Below are 22,061 nucleotides of genomic sequence, written 5' to 3'. Positions count from 1 at the left end.
CAGGGAGCAGCAGGGGAGGTTACAGGCCAGACACACGCATGTCCTCCACAGGAACCAGGCACAGGAATGTGAGTCAGGGAGCAGCAGGGGAGGTTACAGGCCAGACACACGCATGTCCTCCACAGGAACCAGACACAGGAATGTGAGTCAGGGAGCAGCAGGGGAGGTTACAGGCCAGACACACGCATGTCCTCCACAGGAACCAGACACAGGAATGTGAGTCAGGGAGCAGCAGGGGACGTTACAGGCTAGACACACGCATGTCCTCCACAGGAATGTGAGTCAGGGAGCAGCAGGGGAGGTTACAGGCCAGACACACGCATGTCCTCCAGAGGAACCAGACACAGGAATGTGAGTCAGGGAGCAGCAGGGGAGGTTACAGGCCAGACACACGCATGTCCTCCACAGGAACCAGGCACAGGAATGTGAGTCAGGGAGCAGTGGGGGAAGTTACAGGCCAGACACACGCATGTCCTCCAAAGGAACCAGGCACAGGAATGTGAGTCAGGGAGCAGCAGGGGACGTTACAGGCCAGACACACGCATGTCCTCCACAGGAACCAGGCACGGGAATGTGAGTCAGGGGCAGCAGGGGAAGTTACAGGCCAGACACACGCATGTCCTCCAGAGGAACCAGACACAGGAATGTGAGTCAGGGAGCAGCAGGGGAGGTTACAGGCCAGACACACGCATGTCCTCCAGAGGAACCAGACACAGGAATGTGAGTCAGGGAGCAGCAGGGGAGGTTACAGGCCAGACACACGCATGTCCTCCACAGGAACCAGACACAGGAATGTGAGTCAGGGAGCAGTGGGGGAAGTTACAGGCCAGACACACGCATGTCCTCCACAGGAATGTGAGTCAGGGGCAGCAGGGGAAGTTACAGGCCAGACACACGCATGTCCTCCACAGGAATGTGAGTCAGGGAGCAGCAGGGGACGTTACAGGCCAGACACACGCATGTCCTCCACAGGAACCAGACACAGGAATGTGAGTCAGGGAGCAGTGGGGGATGTTAGAGGACGGACACAAGAATTTACCTAGGGAAATGGAGGTCTCCGAATTCTCCTTCATCATGTTCCGATAAAGTTCCTTCTGCCATTCCTCCAACTCCTTCCATTCATCTGAGAAATAGACAGCAACGTCCTCAAAGGTTACTGGGGCCTGAAACGAGAAAGTCGTCCACACTCAGCACCTCCTGTCCCCAATGCACCCCAGGAACTGCAACCCCTGCACCCACCCCCCCCCCCCATTGCAGCAGGAGAGGGTGAGAATGACTGCAGCCCCCAATCTCAGCAAGACAGGGGGGTTACAGGAGCTAGGACTCCCCCTCCCCTACTAATCTTAGGGGTGAAAGGGAGGGGGTTACAGGAGCTAGGACTCCCCCTCCCCTACTAATCTTAGGGGTGAAAGGGAGGGGGTTACAGGAGCTAGGACTCCCCCTCCCCTACTAATCTTAGGGGTGAAAGGGAGGGGGTTACAGGAGCTAGGACTCCCCCTCCCCTACTAATCTTAGGGGTGAAAGGGAGGGGGTTACAGGAGCTAGGACTCCCCCTCCCCTACTAATCTTAGGGGTGAAAGGGAGGGGGTTACAGGAGCTAGGACTCCCCCTCCCCTACTAATCTTAGGGGTGAAAGGGAGGGGGTTACAGGAGCTAGGACTCCCCCTCCCCTACTAATCTTAGGGGTGAAAGGGAGGGGGTTACAGGAGCTGGGACTCCCCCTCCCCTACTAATCTTAGGGGTGAAAGGGAGGGGGTTACAGGAGCTAGGAGTCCCCCTCCCCTACTAATCTTAGGGGCAGAAAGGGAGGGGGTTACAGGAGCTGTGACTGCAGCCCCCAATCTCAGGGGGGGCTATGGAAGCTCTGGTTCAGTTCTTCCAGATGCTTTGGGGCAGTAAGTATGGGGCAGTAAGTATGGGGCATCATTTGCTTTGGTGAGAGCCCAAACATGGGAAGGAATCTGATGAATATTCCCCGGGGGGGGGGGTCCCAGGAGTCCGGTTCTATTTGTGGCGCATGAGAGTTCAGGACCTGTACGGCCCTGCGGCAGGGCTGAGGGTCCCGCGCGCGCCTCTCCGCGGACGTTACCCTCCCCGGCGTGAATGCGCTGGTGCTTCGCCAGCTCGGACCTCCACCTGAAGCTCTTCCCGCACTGGCCGCAGGGGAAGGGCCTCTCCCCGGTGTGGGTCTTCACGTGCGTGGTGAGGTGCTGGCGCTGGATGAAGTTCTTGCCGCAGGTGGCGCACTGGTAGGGCCGCTCCCCCGTGTGGATCCTCTCGTGGATGATGAGGGAGGTGTGGCGCCGGAAGCCCTTCCCGCAGCTCTTGCAGACGTAGGGCCGCTCCCCCCTGTGGCTCCTCTGGTGCTTGACCAGGTCGGCGCCGCGCCAGAAAACTCTTCTCGCAGTCCGTGCACGGGTAGAGTCGCGGCTGCCGCTTTCCCTCCCCTGCCACGCTCGGGCCCTCTCCGTTCAGGGATATCTGCTCCTTGCAGTCCGCCTGCCCCTCAGGCTTCGCCTGCTGGGGTCCCTCGGGAACGTGGGCTCCTCCCGACGCCGTCCCCTGGGTCCCAAGCTCCCCGGGGCAGTTATCCCCAAGCTTGGTGGTCAGCGTTTGGAAATCCGGACCTTTGTTTGCTGGGTTAGGAAAGAGAAAAAAAATGCATCAGGTGGTTATGCCCTGTGCAAACCCTCTGGAAGCTTCCATTCATCTGCAGCCATCGGCTCCCTGGTGCTTAGCAAAGTCTAATGCACTCTGTCACCCGCTTATAGGTCAGACTGACCCCTCCTGCTAAAGTCTGTTTTGTGGCCGCTCTGGGGCTCCCAGCTCATTTCTGCTCGGTTTAAGGGACCGCACACATTCATTTTACTGTGGAGGGAGAGCAGAAAAGGCAGGATTGAGCTGTCCCCCACCCCTGAGAAACTCTCACTGCATCGCCTACAGGAAGAACACATTCAGAGCCTCGGAGGCAAGTTTCCCTCAGCAGTGAAGGAGCAGAAACCAGCAAGCAGACCAGATACGGTCTTGGAGGTGACTGGGCGGTGCAAAGCTTCTGTGGGGGCAGTCCGAGGAGCTGCGCTGGGCTTGCGGCTTCATGGTCCAGGGACGCGATAGGACACCTTCGACGTCCACCTGCCAGCACACACACACACCCCCCCCCTTTCTGCATTTCAGTATGAAGTCATCAGGCACTGCCCACTCTGCCTCACCGTTGGCCAGTGCTCACAATGAAAGCATTGCCAAACGCGGCCACGTGATGCTGTCCCAACCAATCGCCTTGCTCAGCGGCTGTCGGCCATTTTACTGGAAGCACGACGGGCAAGCAGCATCGCTCTGTCACAGAGGTCGTGTCAGAAAAATGGGAACCCAACACAGGGGTCAAGTGAACAAGCACAGGAGGCAGAGGGGTACGAAGGCAGGGGCTCCCTCGCTAACTGGAATCCAGGCGTTAGCATGCGACACGAGGTCCTGTGCAAATACTGAGCGAGCCAGGAAATGCACTTAGAAATCGTGTCCCTTGTGTCTTTTTTGCTCACCAGAGTTTCCTAATTTTGCTTCTTTCTTTCCATCATAGATTCCTCTCTCCTTGGCAGGCCCGTTTCCATTACTTACAGTCACCCCCCCTCTCCGAGCTCATGCACCATAAGAACATAAGAAGTGCCATGCGGGGGCCAACCAAGGTCCATCAAACCCAGTGTCCTGTTTCTGACAGGTCGCAAGTACCCAGCAGATCTAACTCCCGGTGCTCCCTCTGGGAATAGCAATGGCTTTCTTTAGTCAACCAGCTCAACCTTTATTTACCTAAAAGACTGGTAAAGAAGGACTTTCCCTGTGCTAAAACCATGCTGATTATTCCCCATTAGGCCATGTCTCTCTCTATGGGCAGAAATTCTGCTTTTAAGAATGGCTTCTGCCATTTTGCCTGCCACCGACATCAAGCTCAGTGGTCTATAGTTTTCCGGATTTAAAAACTGGCATCACATCCTCAGTTTGACCACGCACTACAACGCTTTATTAGATTAGTGGTCACTTCTGCTCGATGTGAGGTTGCGTTGCATTGGAAAGCAAGGGGGGCACCTACCTTGGTACAGATTCAGGCTCGTGTGGCCAAGGTTTGTACCTTTAGTAAGATCACGGCGCATAGGCGACAGCAACTTGGGGCATTCCAGCGTACTTGGACTCTCTACTTCACATGGCGACAACAACAGAAGCAGTTATGATTTGTGTTGGTGTTTAGTTTTTCTTTATTGTCTTCTCCTTCTCTGTGAGATCCCACGGGATGTAGGGGGGAGGGTAAGGGGATGGTGGGAGGGAGGGAAGGGGGGGGGGCAAATCATTGAAAAACGCAGAGAGTCTGTTCAATGTCTTTATTGTATTTATATCCAAATCTATTGTATTTGTATTTATATTGTATTTATATATATTGTATTTATATTGTATTTGTATTTATATTGTATTTATATATATTGTATTTATATTTATTGTATTTATATTGTATTTGTATTTATATTGTATTTATATATATTGTATTTATATTGTATTTGTATTTATATTGTATTTGTATTTATATTGTATTTATATTGTATTTGTATTTATATTGTATTTATATCCAAATCCATATTGTATTTATATCCAAATCCATGAGGCACATAACCACCAGAGACAGGGCTTTCTCCACTGCAGGACCAACACTGTGGAACTCCATCCCACCAGATTTGCGACAGGAACCCTGCCTTCCTACCTTTAGGAAAAGACTTAAAACGTGGCTATTCATGAAAGCCTTTCCTGAACTAAACTGAACCTACTCCATTATTACCTATTCGCTCAGACTTTGCCTTAATCATAGTAATTAATATCCCTACCTCATAAGGGCAATTCTTCAACGCTATAAGCACATTGACTGGCATATTGTTATCTATATTTAAACCCCTGCTTCTTTTCTCTGATCCAAGTTATATTACTCCCTTGTTTTATTGTAACTGCATTCCTTAGCCTTCTCTTGTTTAATGTTTTTTACTACCATTACTATTATTTTATTATTATTACTTAGATCAATGTCATTTATTGCCTTTTTGTTCCCTATCTACTTGTTAATTGTAAACCGACATGATGCGATATTTATCGCGAATGCCGGTATAGAAAAACTTAAAATAAATAAATAAATAAAATAAATATTTTTGTACATGATATTAATGTACTTTCCATGCAGATGACTGTTGGTTTTGTATTTTTGCTGTTCTCTCGCTAATAAAACTTAAATTACAAAAAAAACAAAAAACTGGCATCACATTAGCCACCTTCCAATCTTCAAAAATCGTGGTTGTTTTAAATATGTTACACATTAGTAGAAACAGGATAGCAATTTCACGTTTGGTTCTTTTAGAACTCTAGGGTGGATACCCTCTGGACCCGGGGATTTGTTACTTTTTCAGTTTGTCAATCTGATCTATTACATCCTCCCTTTGTCACAGATATTTCTTTTAGTTGCTCAGAATCTCCAGCTTTAAAGAATGATTTATGTAGGGGGATGTTTCCAACATGGTTCTCAAAGGGGAAGGATTCATTCAGTTTTTCTGCTATTTCTTTGGCCTCCCTGAGCATTCCTTTTGCCCTCAGTCATCTAACAGCTGAATTGACTCCCTCACAGGATTTTTACTTCAAATGTACTTGAAAATGTTTTTATTATTATTTTTTGCCTCACTGGCAAGCTTTTTCTCAAAGTTTCTCTTGGCCTGTCTAACTACAGTTTTACACCTAACTTGCCAGTGCTTAAGCTCTTGCCTATTTTCATCATTTGTATCTGCTTTCCATTTTTTGAACAATGCCCTTTTAGCTTTAACTGCCTCATTTATCTCACCAGTAAATCATGCTGGCAGTTGTCTGATCTTCCTCTGACTTTTTTTAATGCATGGAATATATTTTATCTGGGCTTCCAAAATAGTATTTTTAGACAATACCCATGCCTCATACAAACTTTTAACCTTGCAACCGCTCCTTTTAGCTTTTTCTAATTTCCTTATTCTATCACAGAATCCCTTTTAAAGTTATATGTTACTGTAGAATTTTTATTGCCTTATGATCACTAATGCTTAGTGGCGCCACCACAGTAACCTTTCATACCACGTCATGTGTTTCACCGAGGACTAGATCTAAAGTAGCTGCTCCTTCTGTCGGTTTTAGGCTCAGCCACTCCATGAACAGTCATTTATGGCATCTAAAAACTTAATCTCTCCAGCATGTCCCAATGAGACATTGACCCAGTCAAAACTGAGGTAATTGAAATCTCTCATTATTGTGTTGGGAAATTTTTTTTTTTTAATTTCAGCTAGCATTTTACAGCCTGTTTCTTCATTTTGGCCAGTTGGCTGGTAGTATATACCTGCTGCTATACTCTGACCCATCACACATGGGATTTCTATCCATAAAGATTCCACACTACATTTAGTATCCTGCAGGAGTTTTATCATGCTAGACTCTATTCCATCTTTTACATATGGTGCCATCCTTCCACCAATTTGATCTGACCTGTCACATCAATATAATTTATACCTTGGTATCACAGTGTCCCACTGGTTATCCTCCTTCCACCACATCTCTGAAATGCCTATGTCTATATCTTCATATAATGCCACACATTCTAACTCACCAATCTTACTGTACACGCAACCAACAATCTTCTGCTCCTCCTAGACACTCCCTCAAGTCTTTGCTCACCCACCGTGCTCACCTTCCCTGTTCATCCCCAGGCAACTTCCAACCATCTCTGCCCCTAGCCCTTCCTCTGTACCTCCATCCTATCTAATCTTCATAGTTGGGGAGGAGAAAGATCAGAACCCCACAGTTCGAGTAAAGGCAACGCCCCCATCTCCAATGCCATGGAGCAAGAGATAAAGCAATAAGAACTCCCCGAAGCTCAGTGCCGGGCTACACACGTCACTTATCTCCTGCTGCAATCGGATAACCAGAGAAGAAATCAGCAAGAGGCACAGAAAGCTAACCAGAAATAGGAACAGAGAGCTGTCCACTGTAATCTCAGGCCAAATGAGAACCCCAAATCTAGGATCGCCGGAACACTCTCTGAACATGAGCTAGGATGCCGAAGGATGCGAGCAGCCACTGAATCTGCCACTAGGGTTACTGTGTGATGTCTCAGTCATGCAGGTGGCACCATCACAAACCTTGCTAAAAAAAAAAGATTAAGAAAACTCAAGACTGTAGCATGCATCATGATTTCTGCCAGCTAAGCAAGGAAACAAAACCAAGTACATCAGCCCAAGCTGAAAACCTTCTGTGACATTTTATTGCATCGGATGCTGATGCAATAACGTGCGCCCAGCCTAGCACCCAGGTTTACACCCGGTTGGATGCACGTTTTGGACGTTCTAAACTAGCACCCGCTGCAATAAGGAGATTAGCACATCCAAAACATGTGCCCAAATACAACGCCAATAGCACTCATCACATGTAAATTCCATGTAGATGAGGCTATTAGCTATTACCCCCCGATGCAGGAAATCATTGGCACCCAATGCACACTTTTTAACTTGGCAAAATTAATTCCAATCCTGGAACTTGATTGAGTCAGTCCACGAGTCAAGAGCTCATTATAGATTAAAAAATACTGTCCTCTGTGGTTCCTCCTACTTAGTATAGTTATGATACTTAAATCTACCGCTTGTGGTGTTTAAGAATAAAAGTTTGATGTAAAAAAAAAAAAAAAAAAATTCTGGACACCTAATATGCATGCACAGTATACATGCTCCAGGCCGATTTCTGGACACCTAATATGCATGCACAGTATACATGCTCCAGGCCGATTTCGCCCCTTGCTATTGTGCGTGTATACTGTGCATGTAAATTGGGTGAAATCAACCTGAAGCAGGATAAAATGGACACTCGTATTGAGCTTTGGGACTTTCACAAGTTATCTCTGGCTCTACACATAAAGCTGGACACAGGCTCAATTTAGTTGTCTCAAATCAGGATTATGCTATCAATAAAAAGTGAATTTATCTTACTTCTGTTCCATGGTTGGACTATTGTATGATCTCTTTCAAGGCCAAATTAAGATTGGATAAATTCCTTCGTGAATCTGGAATATTTCAAATTGATAAGAGAGGAAATGTTGATACTGAGGACCTGAAAAAATAGTTTACTGATAAATTGCAGTTGCAGAATTTGTTGATTGTGATCATGCCATTGATTTATGGAATAATATCAATTCTGATATTATTGATAGTTTAGCTCCCGTGAAGACTCTTACTTTTACTAGGAACCATGCTGGTACAATGACGATTTTAAAAGAAAAGACCTGGCAAAGAGACAAATCCATAGCTAATTTAGAAAACTATAGGATTACTCTCCATAAATATAGGCTAGCGATCAACAACAGTAGAAGAGAGTTTTATACAATGAAAATTTATGCTGCAGGGTTCAATAGCTGTGCTTTATTTAATACAGTAAAAAAGCTGGAATTTGTTGCCAGAGGATGTGGTTAGTGCAATTGGTGTAGCTGGGTTCAAAAAAGGTTTGGATAAGTTCTTGGAGGAGAAGCCAATTAACGGCTATTAATCAAGTTTACTTAGGGAATAGCCCCTGCTTTTAATTGCATCAGTAGCATGGGATCTTCTTGGTGTTTGGGAAATTGCCAGGTTCTTGTGGCCTGGTTTGGCCTCTGTTGGAAACAGGATGCTGGGCTTGATGGACCCTTGGTCTGACCCAGCATGGCAAGTTCTTATGTTCTTAGGTTCTTAGTGCAAATGCATACTCGGATCTAGCCCATAACAGTTTTCTTACATGCAAGATGTTTCCTAATTTATTTAATGAAAAAATGGATACGTTACCAACAATTGATGTGAACCTGGAGGAACTGTGTAATGTTTCAGCCTCATGATGAGATGAGTTTGATTCAACTTCCATTTTGGAAGTTGAACAGAGAATTGCTAAAATGAATCTTGTTCCCAGTAGATTGAACCCCATATCAGTTAGTTTGTTAAAAGCCGTTAGGAGAGGTGATTGCACTTCGTTACTTTCTATAGTTAATTTGTTGTTTAAAGAGGGTCATTTGCCCAGGGCAACTGAAAGAGCTACTGTTAGACCTGTATTGAAGAATGGCACCCTCCATCCTCATATATTAAGCGGCTACTGGCCAATTTCTTCTCTTTCAATTGTAGCCAAGTTAATTGAAAATCTAGTTCTATCTCAGCTCTCTGATTTTCTAGGGGAAAATTCGTTGCTGTTTCCAAATCAATTCGGGTTCAGGAAGCATAGCAGTAGTGAGATTTTGTTATTATCTATTTGCAATATTGTTTTGCCGGGTTTTGACAGTGGTCAGGACTATTTATCAGTCCTGTTGGCTGTCCAATAAAATCAATCATAATATTCTCATCCACCATCTCAAGACATTGGGAATTTATTGGACAACCTCTAAAATGGCTTATATTATATCTGAGTGACAGATCATTACAGATTGCTGTCGGCAACAGGACTTTGTTAAAAAAAAATACCATCTTAGAAGCGCAGTCCAGATGTATTCCCTTGGATGCCAAGCCCATCTACATGAGCTTCCAACCCCAGGGAAAGCACAATTTGAGTAGGGAGACTTCGAAAGGAAATTCCCCATTCCAGATTAGAGAGTACCCACCACCAGGACAAGGAGTCTCTGAGAGTCAGGGTGACCCGGATGCAATCCTGGAGTCTCTGAGTGGCCTGGTGCCACTGTGACCTCAGAGTCCATTGGGCTCTGCACATATGTAAGCATGCCAAGGGAGTGACATGGACGGTCACAGCCATGTGCCCCAACAGTCTCAACATGTGCCAGGCTCATACCTGCTGACTCTGTTGCACTTATGTTGTAACAGTCGCCAGAGCAATGGCCCTCTGGCGCAGTAGAAAGGCCCTGGCTTGAGCTGTGTTTAGCAGGGCTCCAATGAAGTCCAACTGAGGTGACGGACTGAGATGGGACTTTGGGTAGAGAATGAACCCTAGTGACTCCAACACCCAAATGGTCAAGCGAATGGACCAGCTGCCCCTGCCTGAGACATGTTCTTAACCAGTCAATCGTCCAGATATGGGAAAACATGCACTCCCAGTCTGCGGTGGTGTGCTGCCACCATGACCAGGCATTTTGTGAAGACCAGTGGGACAGACGCAAGCCCGAATGGCAACACCCGGTACTGGAATTGATTTTTTCCCACCACAAATCCGAGATATTTTCTGTAACCATGGAAGACCTCAAAATGGGCATTCTTTAGGTCGAGGGAGCATAGCCAGTGCCCTTTTTTGCAAAAGAGGGATCAAGGTGCCCAGAGAAGCCATCTTGCACTTTTCTTTTCTTAGAAAATTGTTCAAGGCCTTCAGGTCTAGGGTGGGATGGAGTCACCCTGTTTTCTTTGGAATCAGGAAATACCTGGAGTAAAATCCCTGCCCTCTTTGCCCTGGTGGGATAGGCTCGACCACTCTGGCTGTTAAGAGGGAGGAGAGCTCCATTAGCAGTACCTCCTGATGCGCTACTGGCCCCCCAAAATGGGCACAGAGGGCAATTTAGAAGGACACGCAATAGATTTAATTGGTACCCCTGGCAGATGATGGACAAAACCCACTGGTCTAAGATTACACTGGGCCTCCCGTTTGCAAAGAACTGCAGCCTGCCCCCAACCAGAGGGTCCATCATCCTGGGTACGGGCAACTGGCTTACACTCCCTACAGCCCAGCTAAAATTCCGTCCCTGGAGTTGACTGAAGAGTTGGCTGGGGGTTGGGAGCTGTCTGGGTCTTGGGAGCTCTCTGCTGCCTGGAACGGTCATGGGAGCTCTGATGTCAAGATCGAGGAGGCGGAGGATAGTACTTCCTTTGGCAAAAGAAAGATTTCCTGGGCCGCAGACTCGATGGCCTCCTGAATGAGGAGTATGGGTCAGAGTGCTGGCGGAGAGTTGTTGAAAGGTTTCATGATTGTCCCAGAGTTGGGCCACAGCATCCTTCACCCTATCCTCAAAGAGATTCTCTCCAGTGCATGGCATGCCAGCATGTGGTTCCTGTACCTCTAGCCTGAGATCTGAGGCCCTCAGCCATGCCAGACTGTGGGCGCTAATTCCCACTGCAGAGATCATAGAAACATAGAAACATAGAAATGACGGCAGAAGAAGACCGAATGGCCCATCCAGTCTGCCCAGCAAGCTTCACACATTTTCTCTCTCATACTTATCTGTTTCTCTTAGCTCTTGGTTCTGTTTCCCTTCCTCCCCCACCTTTAATGTAGATAGCAGTGATGGAGCTGCATCCAAGTGAAATATCTAGCTTGATTAGTTAGGGGTAGTAACCGCCGCAATAAGCAAGCTACACCCATGCTTATTTGTTTTACCTAGACTATGTTGTACAGCCCTTGTTGGTTTTTGTTTTTTTTTTTCTTCTCCCCTGCCGTTGAAGCAGAGAGCCATGCTGGATATGCATTGAAAGTGAAGTACTTTTACTGGGTCTCCCTGCCAACGCCATAAAACCGCTACAGATGCTGCAGAACGCTGCAGCGAGGATCTTAACCAAGTCCAACAAAAGAGACCACATCTCACCCATCTTAAAAAGCCTACACTGGCTTCCCGTCAAATTCAGAATACTATTCAAAGTGCTCTCAGTAACCCACAAGGCAATACACAACCTGGCACCACTCGAGCTCACATTCCCTCTCCAACTCCACACATCTTCCAGACCAGTGAGACAAGCCTACAAAAACAACCTTCAAATTCCACCGATGAAGTCAGCATTAAGTAAAAGAGCTTTCTCCACAGCTGGGCCTAAACTCTGGAACACTCTCCCATCAGAGCTCAGATCAGTGCAATGCTCCACTACATTTAAAAAAAGACTCAAGACTTGGTTATTCAACCAAGCCTTCCCATAACATCAACCTGCGAAATATCCCTGCCAATATCCCCTCAGTGGTAACACGCTAGAGAACTATATAGATCCTCTCTAGAAATCACATGATCTTTGGCAGTCTATTATCAAAACCCAACCTCTAGCCTATATTAGGCTCCGTACATGTTAATTATGTTATTACCCCCATATATCTTAATCCAAGTTAATTCGACCTGTTCATTGTAAGACATTTACTTGTCGTTGTTGTTATTGTTTAAAATGTAAACCGAATTGATCAGTAATTCTGTTATTGGAAAGTCGGTATAGAAAAATGCTAAATAAATAAATAAATAAATAAATAAGTAAGTATCAGGCTTATTTGGTTTGGGGTAGTAACCGCCGTAACAAGCCAGCTACTCCTCGCTTTGTGATTGCGAATCCTTTTTTTCTTCACCCCTGTCGTTGAAGCTATGCAGGATATGCGTGAAGCATCAGTTTTTTGTTTTTGTTTTTTTTTTCCCCTGCCGTTGAAGCAGAGAGCTATGCTGGAAATGCGTGATGTATCAGTCTTTCTCCCATGCCGATGAAGCAGAGAACCATGCTGGATATGCATGGAAAGTGAAGTATCAGGCACATTTGGTTTGGGGTAGTAACCGCCGTAACAAGCCAGCTACTCCCCGCTTTTTGAGTGCGAACCCTTTTTCTTCTCCCTTGCCGTTGTAGCAGAGAGCTCTGCTGGATGTGTGAAGTATCAGTTATTCTTCTCCCCTGTCATTGAAGCAGAGAGCTATGCTGTATATGCATTGAAAGTGAAGTATCAGGCATATTTGGTTTGGGGTAGTAACCGCCGTAACAAGCCAGCTACTCCCCTCTTTGTGAGTGCAAATCCTTTTTTCCATTTCCTCTTGCTGTTGAAGCTTAGAGCGATGTTGGAGTCACAGTAAGCATGTGTACGTTTATTGAATAAGGGTATTGTCTCCAGGCAGTAGCCATCATTCTGGCGAGTCACCCACTCTTCATTGGCGGCCTCTTGACTTTATGGATCCGCAGTGTTTATCCCACGCCCCTTTGAAGTCTTTCACAGTTCTGGTCTTCACCACTTCCTCCGGAAGGGCATTCCAGGCATCCACCACCCTCTCCGTGAAGAAATACTTCCTGACATTGGTTCTGAATCTTCCTCCCTGGAGCCTCAAATCGTGACCCCTGGTTCTGCTGATTATTTTCCTACGGAAGAGGTTTGTCGTTGTTTTTGGATCATTAAAACCTTTCAAGTATCTGAAAGTCTGTATCATATCACCTCGATACCATTTCAAAAACATCATAGGTCGGACAACAGCAGCAAGACCAGTGACATGAGGGTGTCTTGCTGCTGTTGAGGCAGCTGCTCAGCCACCTCCTGCACCTGCTTTCAGTTTTCCCACGAGTATTGGCTCATGTAGAGCTGGTAAGCAGCAGTATGGGCCATAAGCATGGCACCTTGGAACACCTTCCTCCCAACTGCATCCAACACTCTGTTGTCCTTCTCTTGGGACACCTAGGAGTGGGTCCAAGAGCACTTGGCCCTCTTGAGGGCGGATTCAACCAACAATTCGTAGGGCAGCTGATGCTTATCAAATCCAGCAGCCTTTTGGATGAGGTAATCCCCGCCTGCCTTCTTATTCACGGAGACACTGTGAGGGGGTGTTCCAAAATCCTCAGCATCAACTCTGTAAGGATCTCGGGTACCGGGACCATCACAATCTCCTTAGGAGGCTTCATGAACTGAAGAACCTCAAGCATTTTGTGCCTGGTATTTTCTTCAGTCAAAAGCTCGCCATCATCCTGACAAACCCTGCAAAGGTTAAATCTTCTGGCGGAGACTTCCTTCGCTCCTCTAGAAGAGAAGGGTCTGATGGGAGACCATCCAAATACTTGGAGGAAGATTCCATCTGATCATCCCCCAGAAGTCATAGGGACCCTCATCCACACTGTATCCCACAAGGGATGGCTCTCTAGGTGCTTGGCTAACGTCCAGTGGTGCAGGCACTGATGAAACTGGACGGGGGACTACAGGCTTCAGCGAAGCTTCCTCCTTGAAAGAACCGGCAATGACCACCGTATCGGTAGGGGGAGGCCTTGATGCCCCGCCAGGCACCAGTGCCACCCCGGGAACTGACCCCAGCTAGGTTGCTAAGGCACCATAGAGCACAATGAGCATCTCCAGAAGCGATAGGAGCATGGGTGGCACCGGTTCCAATGTCATCGTTGCCACAGGAACGAAGCCTTGCAGCACCTGTTCTACCGCTAGCTGAACTCAACGCTCCAGCAACTCCTCAAATGTTGCCAATGCCAACACTGACTGGGAGGAATGAGGGGTGGTCATATCTTCCTTGGTCCCATAAGGAAGATAGGCGACTGGCACCAGGACCGGTGGAGACCGTCGTGGACCCCGGGTATCGCTGGAGGTTTAGCACTCCTCGCCATGGGGTCGCTTCGGAGGCATTGAGGTAAAAGCCGGTGCATCCCCATGCCTAGCACCGTGCATCGATGGGGACCGGTGCCGATGTTTCTTGGTCTTCCCACAATGCTTGGCCTGGTTTTTCCCCCCCATGCCGAGGTCGAGAACGATGAAGGTGGTGGATGCCTAGAATGCCCTTCCTCCCCCTTCCTCGGGGAAGGGGGGAGACCTCAATGCATCGCCAGAAGCGATACGAGCATGGGTGGCACTTGTTCCAGTGCCATTGTTGCCATGGGAACGAAGCCTTGAAGCACCTGCTCCACCGCTAGCTGGACTCGACGCTCCCTTCCTCGGCCTCCCCCTTCCTCGGCCTGGAGGAGATAGAAAACAGTTGGTCTCCGACGCCCTCGATGGAACCGATGGTCCTGCTGATGTTGATGGTGTAGTGTCCATCAGTGCGGCTCCAAGGTCCTCCAATGCCAATGCCAATGGCTCTGACTTCTTTGACCTGAAGAGGTTGTCCTTCTTTTCGAGTTGAAGCAGACATCCCTTCAGGTTGTCCATCTTTTCGAGTTGAAGCCGATATCCCTTCAGGGTAATCTGGGCACACAAGCGGCAACCCCGGACGTCATGCAATGCTCAACGCAGAGGATGCAAACTTCATGAAGATCATTGATCGACATGGTCCTTGGGCTCTGGGACCATTGGCGGAAACCAGTCGCAGCCATGATGGGGTGAAACAATGGGAAAAAACAAAAAATGATGGCAGCGGGCATCGATGGAAAACGGGCACCAAGACACCGCCACCATGGGGGGGGAACCAATGGTGAAAGGAAACTTACCCAAATGCCGAAGACCCTGACTGCTGTCATTACGGGGAGGCACCAGGAGGGACCCAGCGATGGACAGAAGTTAAAAGACAGCGAAAAACGGCAAAATAGACGTTTTTTGCAAAAGGCAAAACGCCAAAATTTTTAGAACTCAATCAAACCACAAGGCTCACAGCTCCGCAGAAAAAAAGAGACTGAAAAGGGATCCCGCATGGAATAAGGCATGCGTTTTCTGTATCAGTCTCCATCTGATGATGTCACCCATGTGTGAGGACTACCATCCTGCTTGTCTTCGGAGCACAAGACTTTCGGAGCTGCAGGCTATAAGTGTTTTTAAATAAACCAGTAAATTTCCAGCTGTTTGCTCTGTGCCAGAAGTCTGAGGATAACACCAAGGGGCATGGCCTTCCCACTTTCTATCAGTTATCTGAGGTCCGTCCTAGAGCCAGGGAGTCACAATATAAAACTCCAGGGGTAACGACTCAGAACCAACATCATGAAATATTTCTTTATGGAGAGGGAGGTGGATGCCTGGAATGTCCTTCCAGAAGAGGGGGTGAAGACAAAAACAGTCAAAAAATTCAAAGGGGCATGGGATAAACATTGTGGATCCCTAAAGGCTAAGAGGATGGAAGTGAAGAAAAGAGTGCATGGGGGTAACTTGCTGGTGCAGCGGTTACTGCTCTTAACCAATAGGTCTTGATGCTTTTGATGCAACTGCAACATTATTCTCCGCTTCGATGGCAGAGGAATACGGTAGTCGATTCAGACAGCAGCTAATGCTGGCCCCAAAGTTTACGGACTGGGGAACTGATAAGCAAGGGGGTAATCTCCACGGAGCGGCAGTTACTACACTTAATGGAAGGCATGGGGGTAACCTGCACGGCGCGGCAGTTACTACACTTAATGGAAGGCATGGGGGTAAGCTGCACGGCGCGGCAGTTACTACACTTAATGGAAGGCATGGGGGTAACCTGCACGGAGCGGCAGTTACTACACTTAATGGAAGGCATGGGGGTAACCTGCACGGCGCGGCAGTTACTACACTTAATGGAAGGCATGGGGGTAACCTGCACGGAGCGGCAGTTACTACACTTAATGGAAGGCATGGGGGTAAGCTGCACGGCGCGGCAGTTACTACACTTAATGGAAGGCATGGGGGTAAGCTGCACGGCGCGGCAGTTACTACACTCAAAGGAAGGCACGGGGTAACCTGCACGGAGCGGCAGTTACTACATTCAATGGAAGGCATGGGGGTAAGCTGCACGGCGCGGCAAGTTACTACACTTAATGGAAGGCATGGGGGTAACCTGCACGGCGCGGCAGTTACTACACTTAATGGAAGGCATGGGGGTAAGCTGCACGGCGCGGCAGTTACTACACTCAATGGAAGGCATGGGGGTAACCTGCACGGAGTGGCAGTTACTACACTTAATGGAAGGCATGGGGGTAATCTGCACGGAGCGGCAGTTACTACACTTAATGGAAGGCATGGGGGTAACCTGCACGGAGCGGCAGTTACTACACTTAATGGAAGGCATGGGGGTAACCTGCACGGAGCGGCAGTTACTACACTTAATGGAAGGCATGGGGGTAACCTGCACGGAGCGGCAGTTACTACACTTAATGGAAGGCATGGGGGTAACCTGCACGGAGCGGCAGTTACTACACTTAATGGAAGGCATGGGGGTAACCTGCACGGAGCGGCAGTTACTACACTTAATGGAAGGCATGGGGGTAACCTGCACGGAGCGGCAGTTACTACACTTAATGGAAGGCATGGGGGTAACCTGCACGGAGCGGCAGTTACTACACTTAATGGAAGGCATGAGGGATAATCTGCACGGAGTGGCAGTTACTACACTTAATGGAAGGCATGGGGGTAACCTGCACGGCACAGCGGTTACTACACTCAATGGAAGGCATGGGGGTAATCTGCACGGAGCGGCAGTTACTACACTCAATGGAAGGCATGGGGGGTAACCTGCACGGAGCGGCAGTTACTACACTTAATGGAAGGCATGGGGGTAACCTGCACGGAGCGGCAGTTACTACACTTAATGGAAGTCATGGGGGTAACCTGCACGGAGCGGCAGTTACTACACTTAATGGAAGGCATGGGGGTAATCTGCACGGAGCGGCAGTTACTACACTTAATGGAAGGCATGGGGGTAACCTGCACGGAGCGGCAGTTACTACACTTAATGGAAGGCATGGGGGTAACCTGCACGGAGTGGCAGTTACTACACTTAATGGAAGTCATGGGGGTAACCTGCACGGAGCGGCAGTTACTACACTTAATGGAAGGCATGGGGTAACCTGCACGGAGCGGCAGTTACTACACTTAATGGAAGGCATGGGGTAACCTGCACGGAGCGGCAGTTACTACACTTAATGGAAGTCATGGGGGTAACCTGCACGGAGCGGCAGTTACTACACTTAATGGAAGGCATGGGGGTAACCTGCACGGAGCGGCAGTTACTACACTTAATGGAAGGCATGGGGGTAACCTGCACGGAGCGGCAGTTACTACACTTAATGGAAGTCATGGGGGTAACCTGCACGGAGCGGCAGTTACTACACTTAATGGAAGGCATGGGGTAACCTGCACGGAGCGGCAGTTACTACACTTAATGGAAGGCATGGGGTAACCTGCACGGAGCGGCAGTTACTACACTTAATGGAAGTCATGGGGGTAACCTGCACGGAGCGGCAGTTTCTACACTTAATGGAAGGCATGGGGTAACCTGCACGGAGCGGCAGTTACTACACTTAATGGAAGGCATGGGGGTAACCTGCACGGAGCGGCAGTTACTACACTTAATGGAAGTCATGGGGGTAACCTGCACGGAGCGGCAGTTACTACACTTAATGGAAGGCATGGGGGATAATCTGCACGGAGCGGCAGTTACTACACTTAATGGAAGGCATGGAGGTAACCTGCACGGAGCGGCAGTTACTACACTTAATGGAAGGCATGGGGGATAATCTGCACGGAGCGGCAGTTACTACACTTAATGGAAGGCATGGGGGTAATCTGCACGGAGCGGCAGTTACTACACTTAATGGAAGGCATGGAGGTAACCTGCACGGAGCGGCAGTTACTACACTTAATGGAAGGCATGGAGGTAATCTGCACGGAGCGGCAGTTACTACACTTAATGGAAGGCATGGGGGTAACCTGCACGGAGCGGCAGTTACTACACTTAATGGAAGGCATGGGGGTAACCTGCACGGAGCGGCAGTTACTACACTTAATGGAAGGCATGGGGGTAACCTGCACGGAGCGGCAGTTACTACACTTAATGGAAGGCATGGGGTAACCTGCACGGAGCGGCAGTTACTACACTTAATGGAAGGCATGGGGGTAACCTGCACGGAGTGGCAGTTACTACACTTAATGGAAGGCATGGGGGGTAACCTGCACGGAGCGGCAGTTACTACACTTAATGGAAGGCATGGGGGGTAACCTGCACGGAGCGGCAGTTACTACACTTAATGGAAGTCATGGGGGTAATCTGCACGGAGCGGCAGTTACTACACTTAATGGAAGGCATGGGGGTAACCTGCACGGAGCGGCAGTTACTACACTTAATGGAAGGCATGGGGGTAACCTGCACGGAGCGGCAGTTACTACACTTAATGGAAGGCATGGGGTAACCTGCACGGAGCGGCAGTTACTACACTTAATGGAAGGCATGGGGGGTAACCTGCACGGAGCGGCAGTTACTACACTTAATGGAAGTCATGGGGGTAACCTGCACGGAGCGGCAGTTACTACACTTAATGGAAGTCATGGGGGTAATCTGCACGGAGCGGCAGTTACTACACTTAATGGAAGGCATGGGGTAACCTGCACGGAGCGGCAGTTACTACACTTAATGGAAGTCATGGGGGTAATCTGCACGGAGCGGCAGTTACTACACTTAATGGAAGGCATGGGGGTAACCTGCACGGAGCGGCAGTTACTACACTTAATGGAAGGCATGGGGTAACCTGCACGGAGCGGCAGTTACTACACTTAATGGAAGGCATGGGGGTAACCTGCACGGAGCGGCAGTTACTACACTTAATGGAAGGCATGGGGGTAACCTGCACGGAGCGGCAGTTACTACACTTAATGGAAGGCATGGGGGATAATCTGCACGGAGCGGCAGTTACTACACTTAATGGAAGGCATGGGGGTAATCTGCACGGAGCGGCAGTTACTACACTTAATGGAAGGCATGGGGGTAACCTGCACGGAGCGGCAGTTACTACACTTAATGGAAGGCATGGGGTAACCTGCACGGAGCGGCAGTTACTACACTTAATGGAAGGCATGGGGGTAACCTGCACGGAGCGGCAGTTACTACACTTAATGGAAGGCATGGGGGTAACCTGCACGGAGCGGCAGTTACTACACTTAATGGAAGGCATGGGGGATAATCTGCACGGAGCGGCAGTTACTACACTTAATGGAAGGCCTGGGATTACTACTCTTATGCAATAAGCCTTGATGCTTTTAACGCAACTGCAACGTCGCTCTCTGCTTTGATGGCAGTGGGGGAGGGGGTAGAAGAGAAATTAGATTTAGACAACAACCAGCATGGTCCCTGCCATTTACGCTCCGGGGTACTGATACGCAGACATAAGGGAAAAAGCACAGGGACTGCTTCAAGCTCTAAAGCAAAGCACATCGGCGCTGTCTGAATTCTCAAGGCTTGGGGATAACTGCTTGGGGCGGCATTTACTAGCATAAGAAGCTTGCTGGGCAGACTGGCTGGAGCACGTGGCCATTACTATGCTTTCCCTTACGTGAAGCGTCACTCCTCACTCGCTGGGGCTGATCCACTTTTTCCTGGCTTCCTCTCGCTGCATCACATCACAGAGAGAGCAGCAATATCCAAACGCTTCTGCTGCCATTACAGCCTTGGGCCCAGGATCTTTCCTTTCCGAGTCCCCTCTCTGTAACCCCCTGGTGAGCCCTCTCCTCTCCCAGCTTTGATCTGCTCTCCCCATCCTCCAGTTCCTAGCCCGCTGGAGGTCATGGTGCTCACCCTGACCAGTTCAACCAAAAATCTCCTCAACCACTCTCTGCCCGTGACAGGGAGATAGCATTTCACACTCATCCACCAAATTAACAGAAGGCGTTACCCAGCGACATCAGCGTCTCCGAGGTTTCCTTTACGATGTTGCTATACAGCAGCTTCCGCCACTCCTCCAGGTCCATCCTCTCCTCCTTAGGGACAGTGACTTCGGCCTCCGGGACTGGTGCTGGTACCTGAAACACAAACCCATGCACACTCACTGCCTACTGCCTCCAGTGCACCCCAAAAACGGCAGCACTCGCCTACACAAGGGTCACAGGAGCAGGGACTGCAGCCCCCTCCCCCCCAGCACCCCCAATCTCAGCAGGGCACGAGGGGAGGGGCACAGGAGCAGGGACTGCAGCCCCCTCCCCTCACAACACCCCCCAATCTCAGCAGGGCACGAGGGGAGGGTCACAGGAGCAGTGACCGCAGCCCCCTCCCCCTCACAACATCCCCCAATCTCAGCAGAGCACGAGGGGAGGGTCACAGGAGCAGTGACCGCAGCCCCCTCCCCTCACAACACCCCCCAATCTCAGCAGGGCACGAGGGGAGGGTCACAGGGGGAGGGACTGCAGCCCCTCCCCCTCACAACACCCCCCAATCTCAGCAGGGCACGAGGGGAGGGTCACAGGAGCAGTGACCGCAGCCCCTCCCCCTCACAACACCCCCCAATCTCAGCAGGGCACGAGGGGAGGGTCACAGGAGCAGGGACTGCAGCCCCCTCCCCCTCACAACACCCCCCAATCTCAGCAGGGCACGAGGGGAGGGTCACAGGAGCAGGGACTGCAGCCCCTCCCCCTCACAACACCCCCCAATCTCAGCAGGGCACGAGGGGAGGGTCACAGGAGCAGGGACTGCAGCCCCTCCCCCTCACAACACCCCCCAATCTCAGCAGGGCACGAGGGGAGGGTCACAGGAGCAGTGACTGCAGCCCCTCCCCCTCACAACACCCCCCAATCTCAGCAGGGCACGAGGGGAGGGTCACAGGAGCAGGGACTGCAGCCCCCTCCCCCTCACAACACCCCCCGATCTCAGCAGGGCACGAGGGGAGGGTCACAGGAGCAGTGACCGCAGCCCCCTCCCCTCACAACACCCCCCAATCTCAGCAGGGCACGAGGGGAGGGTCACAGGAGCAGTGACCGCAGCCCCTCCCCCTCACAACACCCCCCAATCTCAGCAGGGCACGAGGGGAGGGGCACAGGAGCAGGGACTGCAGCCCCCTCCCCTCACAACACCCCCCAATCTCAGCAGGGCACGAGGGGAGGGTCACAGGAGCAGTGACCGCAGCCCCCCCCCCCTCACAACACCCCCCAATCTCAGCAGGGCACGAGGGGAGGGTCACAGGAGCAGTGACCGCAGCCCCCTCCCCTCACAACACCCCCCAATCTCAGCAGGGCACGAGGGGAGGGTCACAGGAGCAGGGACTGCAGCCCCTCCCCCTCACAACACCCCCCAATCTCAGCAGGGCACGAGGGGAGGGTCACAGGAGCAGGGACTGCAGCCCCCTCCCCCTCACAACACCCCCCGATCTCAGCAGGGCACGAGGGGAGGGTCACAGGAGCAGTGACCGCAGCCCCCCTCCCCTCACAACACCCCCCAATCTCAGCAGGGCACGAGGGGAGGGTCACAGGAGCAGTGACCGCAGCCCCCTCCCCCTCACAACACCCCCCAATCTCAGCAGGGCACGAGGGGAGGGTCACAGGAGCAGTGACCGCAGCCCCTCCCCCTCACAACACCCCCCAATCTCAGCAGGACACGAGGGGAGGGTCACAGGAGCAGTGACCGCAGCCCCCTCCCCCTCACAACACCCCCCAATCTCAGCAGGGCACGAGGGGAGGGTCACAGGAGCAGGGACTGCAGCCCCTCCCCCTCACAA

The 22,061-nt window shown here is 50.2% G+C and overlaps 1 protein-coding gene across 1 annotated transcript in view; it reads right to left on the bottom strand.

The window, feature by feature from the left end:
- The window catches only part of LOC115091748 (zinc finger protein 420-like), a 91,487-nt gene that overhangs the window by 17,562 nt on the left and 51,864 nt on the right, over positions 1 to 22,061 (bottom strand). Inside the window, exons 8-10 of the mRNA XM_029601926.1 lie at positions 20,250 to 20,376; positions 2,090 to 2,636; positions 1,040 to 1,162 (exon numbers count right to left, since the gene is read on the bottom strand). Coding sequence (XP_029457786.1) covers positions 1,147 to 1,162; positions 2,090 to 2,636; positions 20,250 to 20,376 — 690 coding nt within the window. The 3' untranslated portion in view covers positions 1,040 to 1,146. The remainder of the gene's footprint in view (positions 1 to 1,039; positions 1,163 to 2,089; positions 2,637 to 20,249; positions 20,377 to 22,061) is intronic.

This window comes from Rhinatrema bivittatum, chromosome 5 (genome assembly GCF_901001135.1).
Source record: "Rhinatrema bivittatum chromosome 5, aRhiBiv1.1, whole genome shotgun sequence".
NCBI classification, from domain to species: Eukaryota; Metazoa; Chordata; class Amphibia; order Gymnophiona; family Rhinatrematidae; genus Rhinatrema; species Rhinatrema bivittatum.
This window is presented reverse-complemented; position numbering and strand designations above follow the sequence as displayed.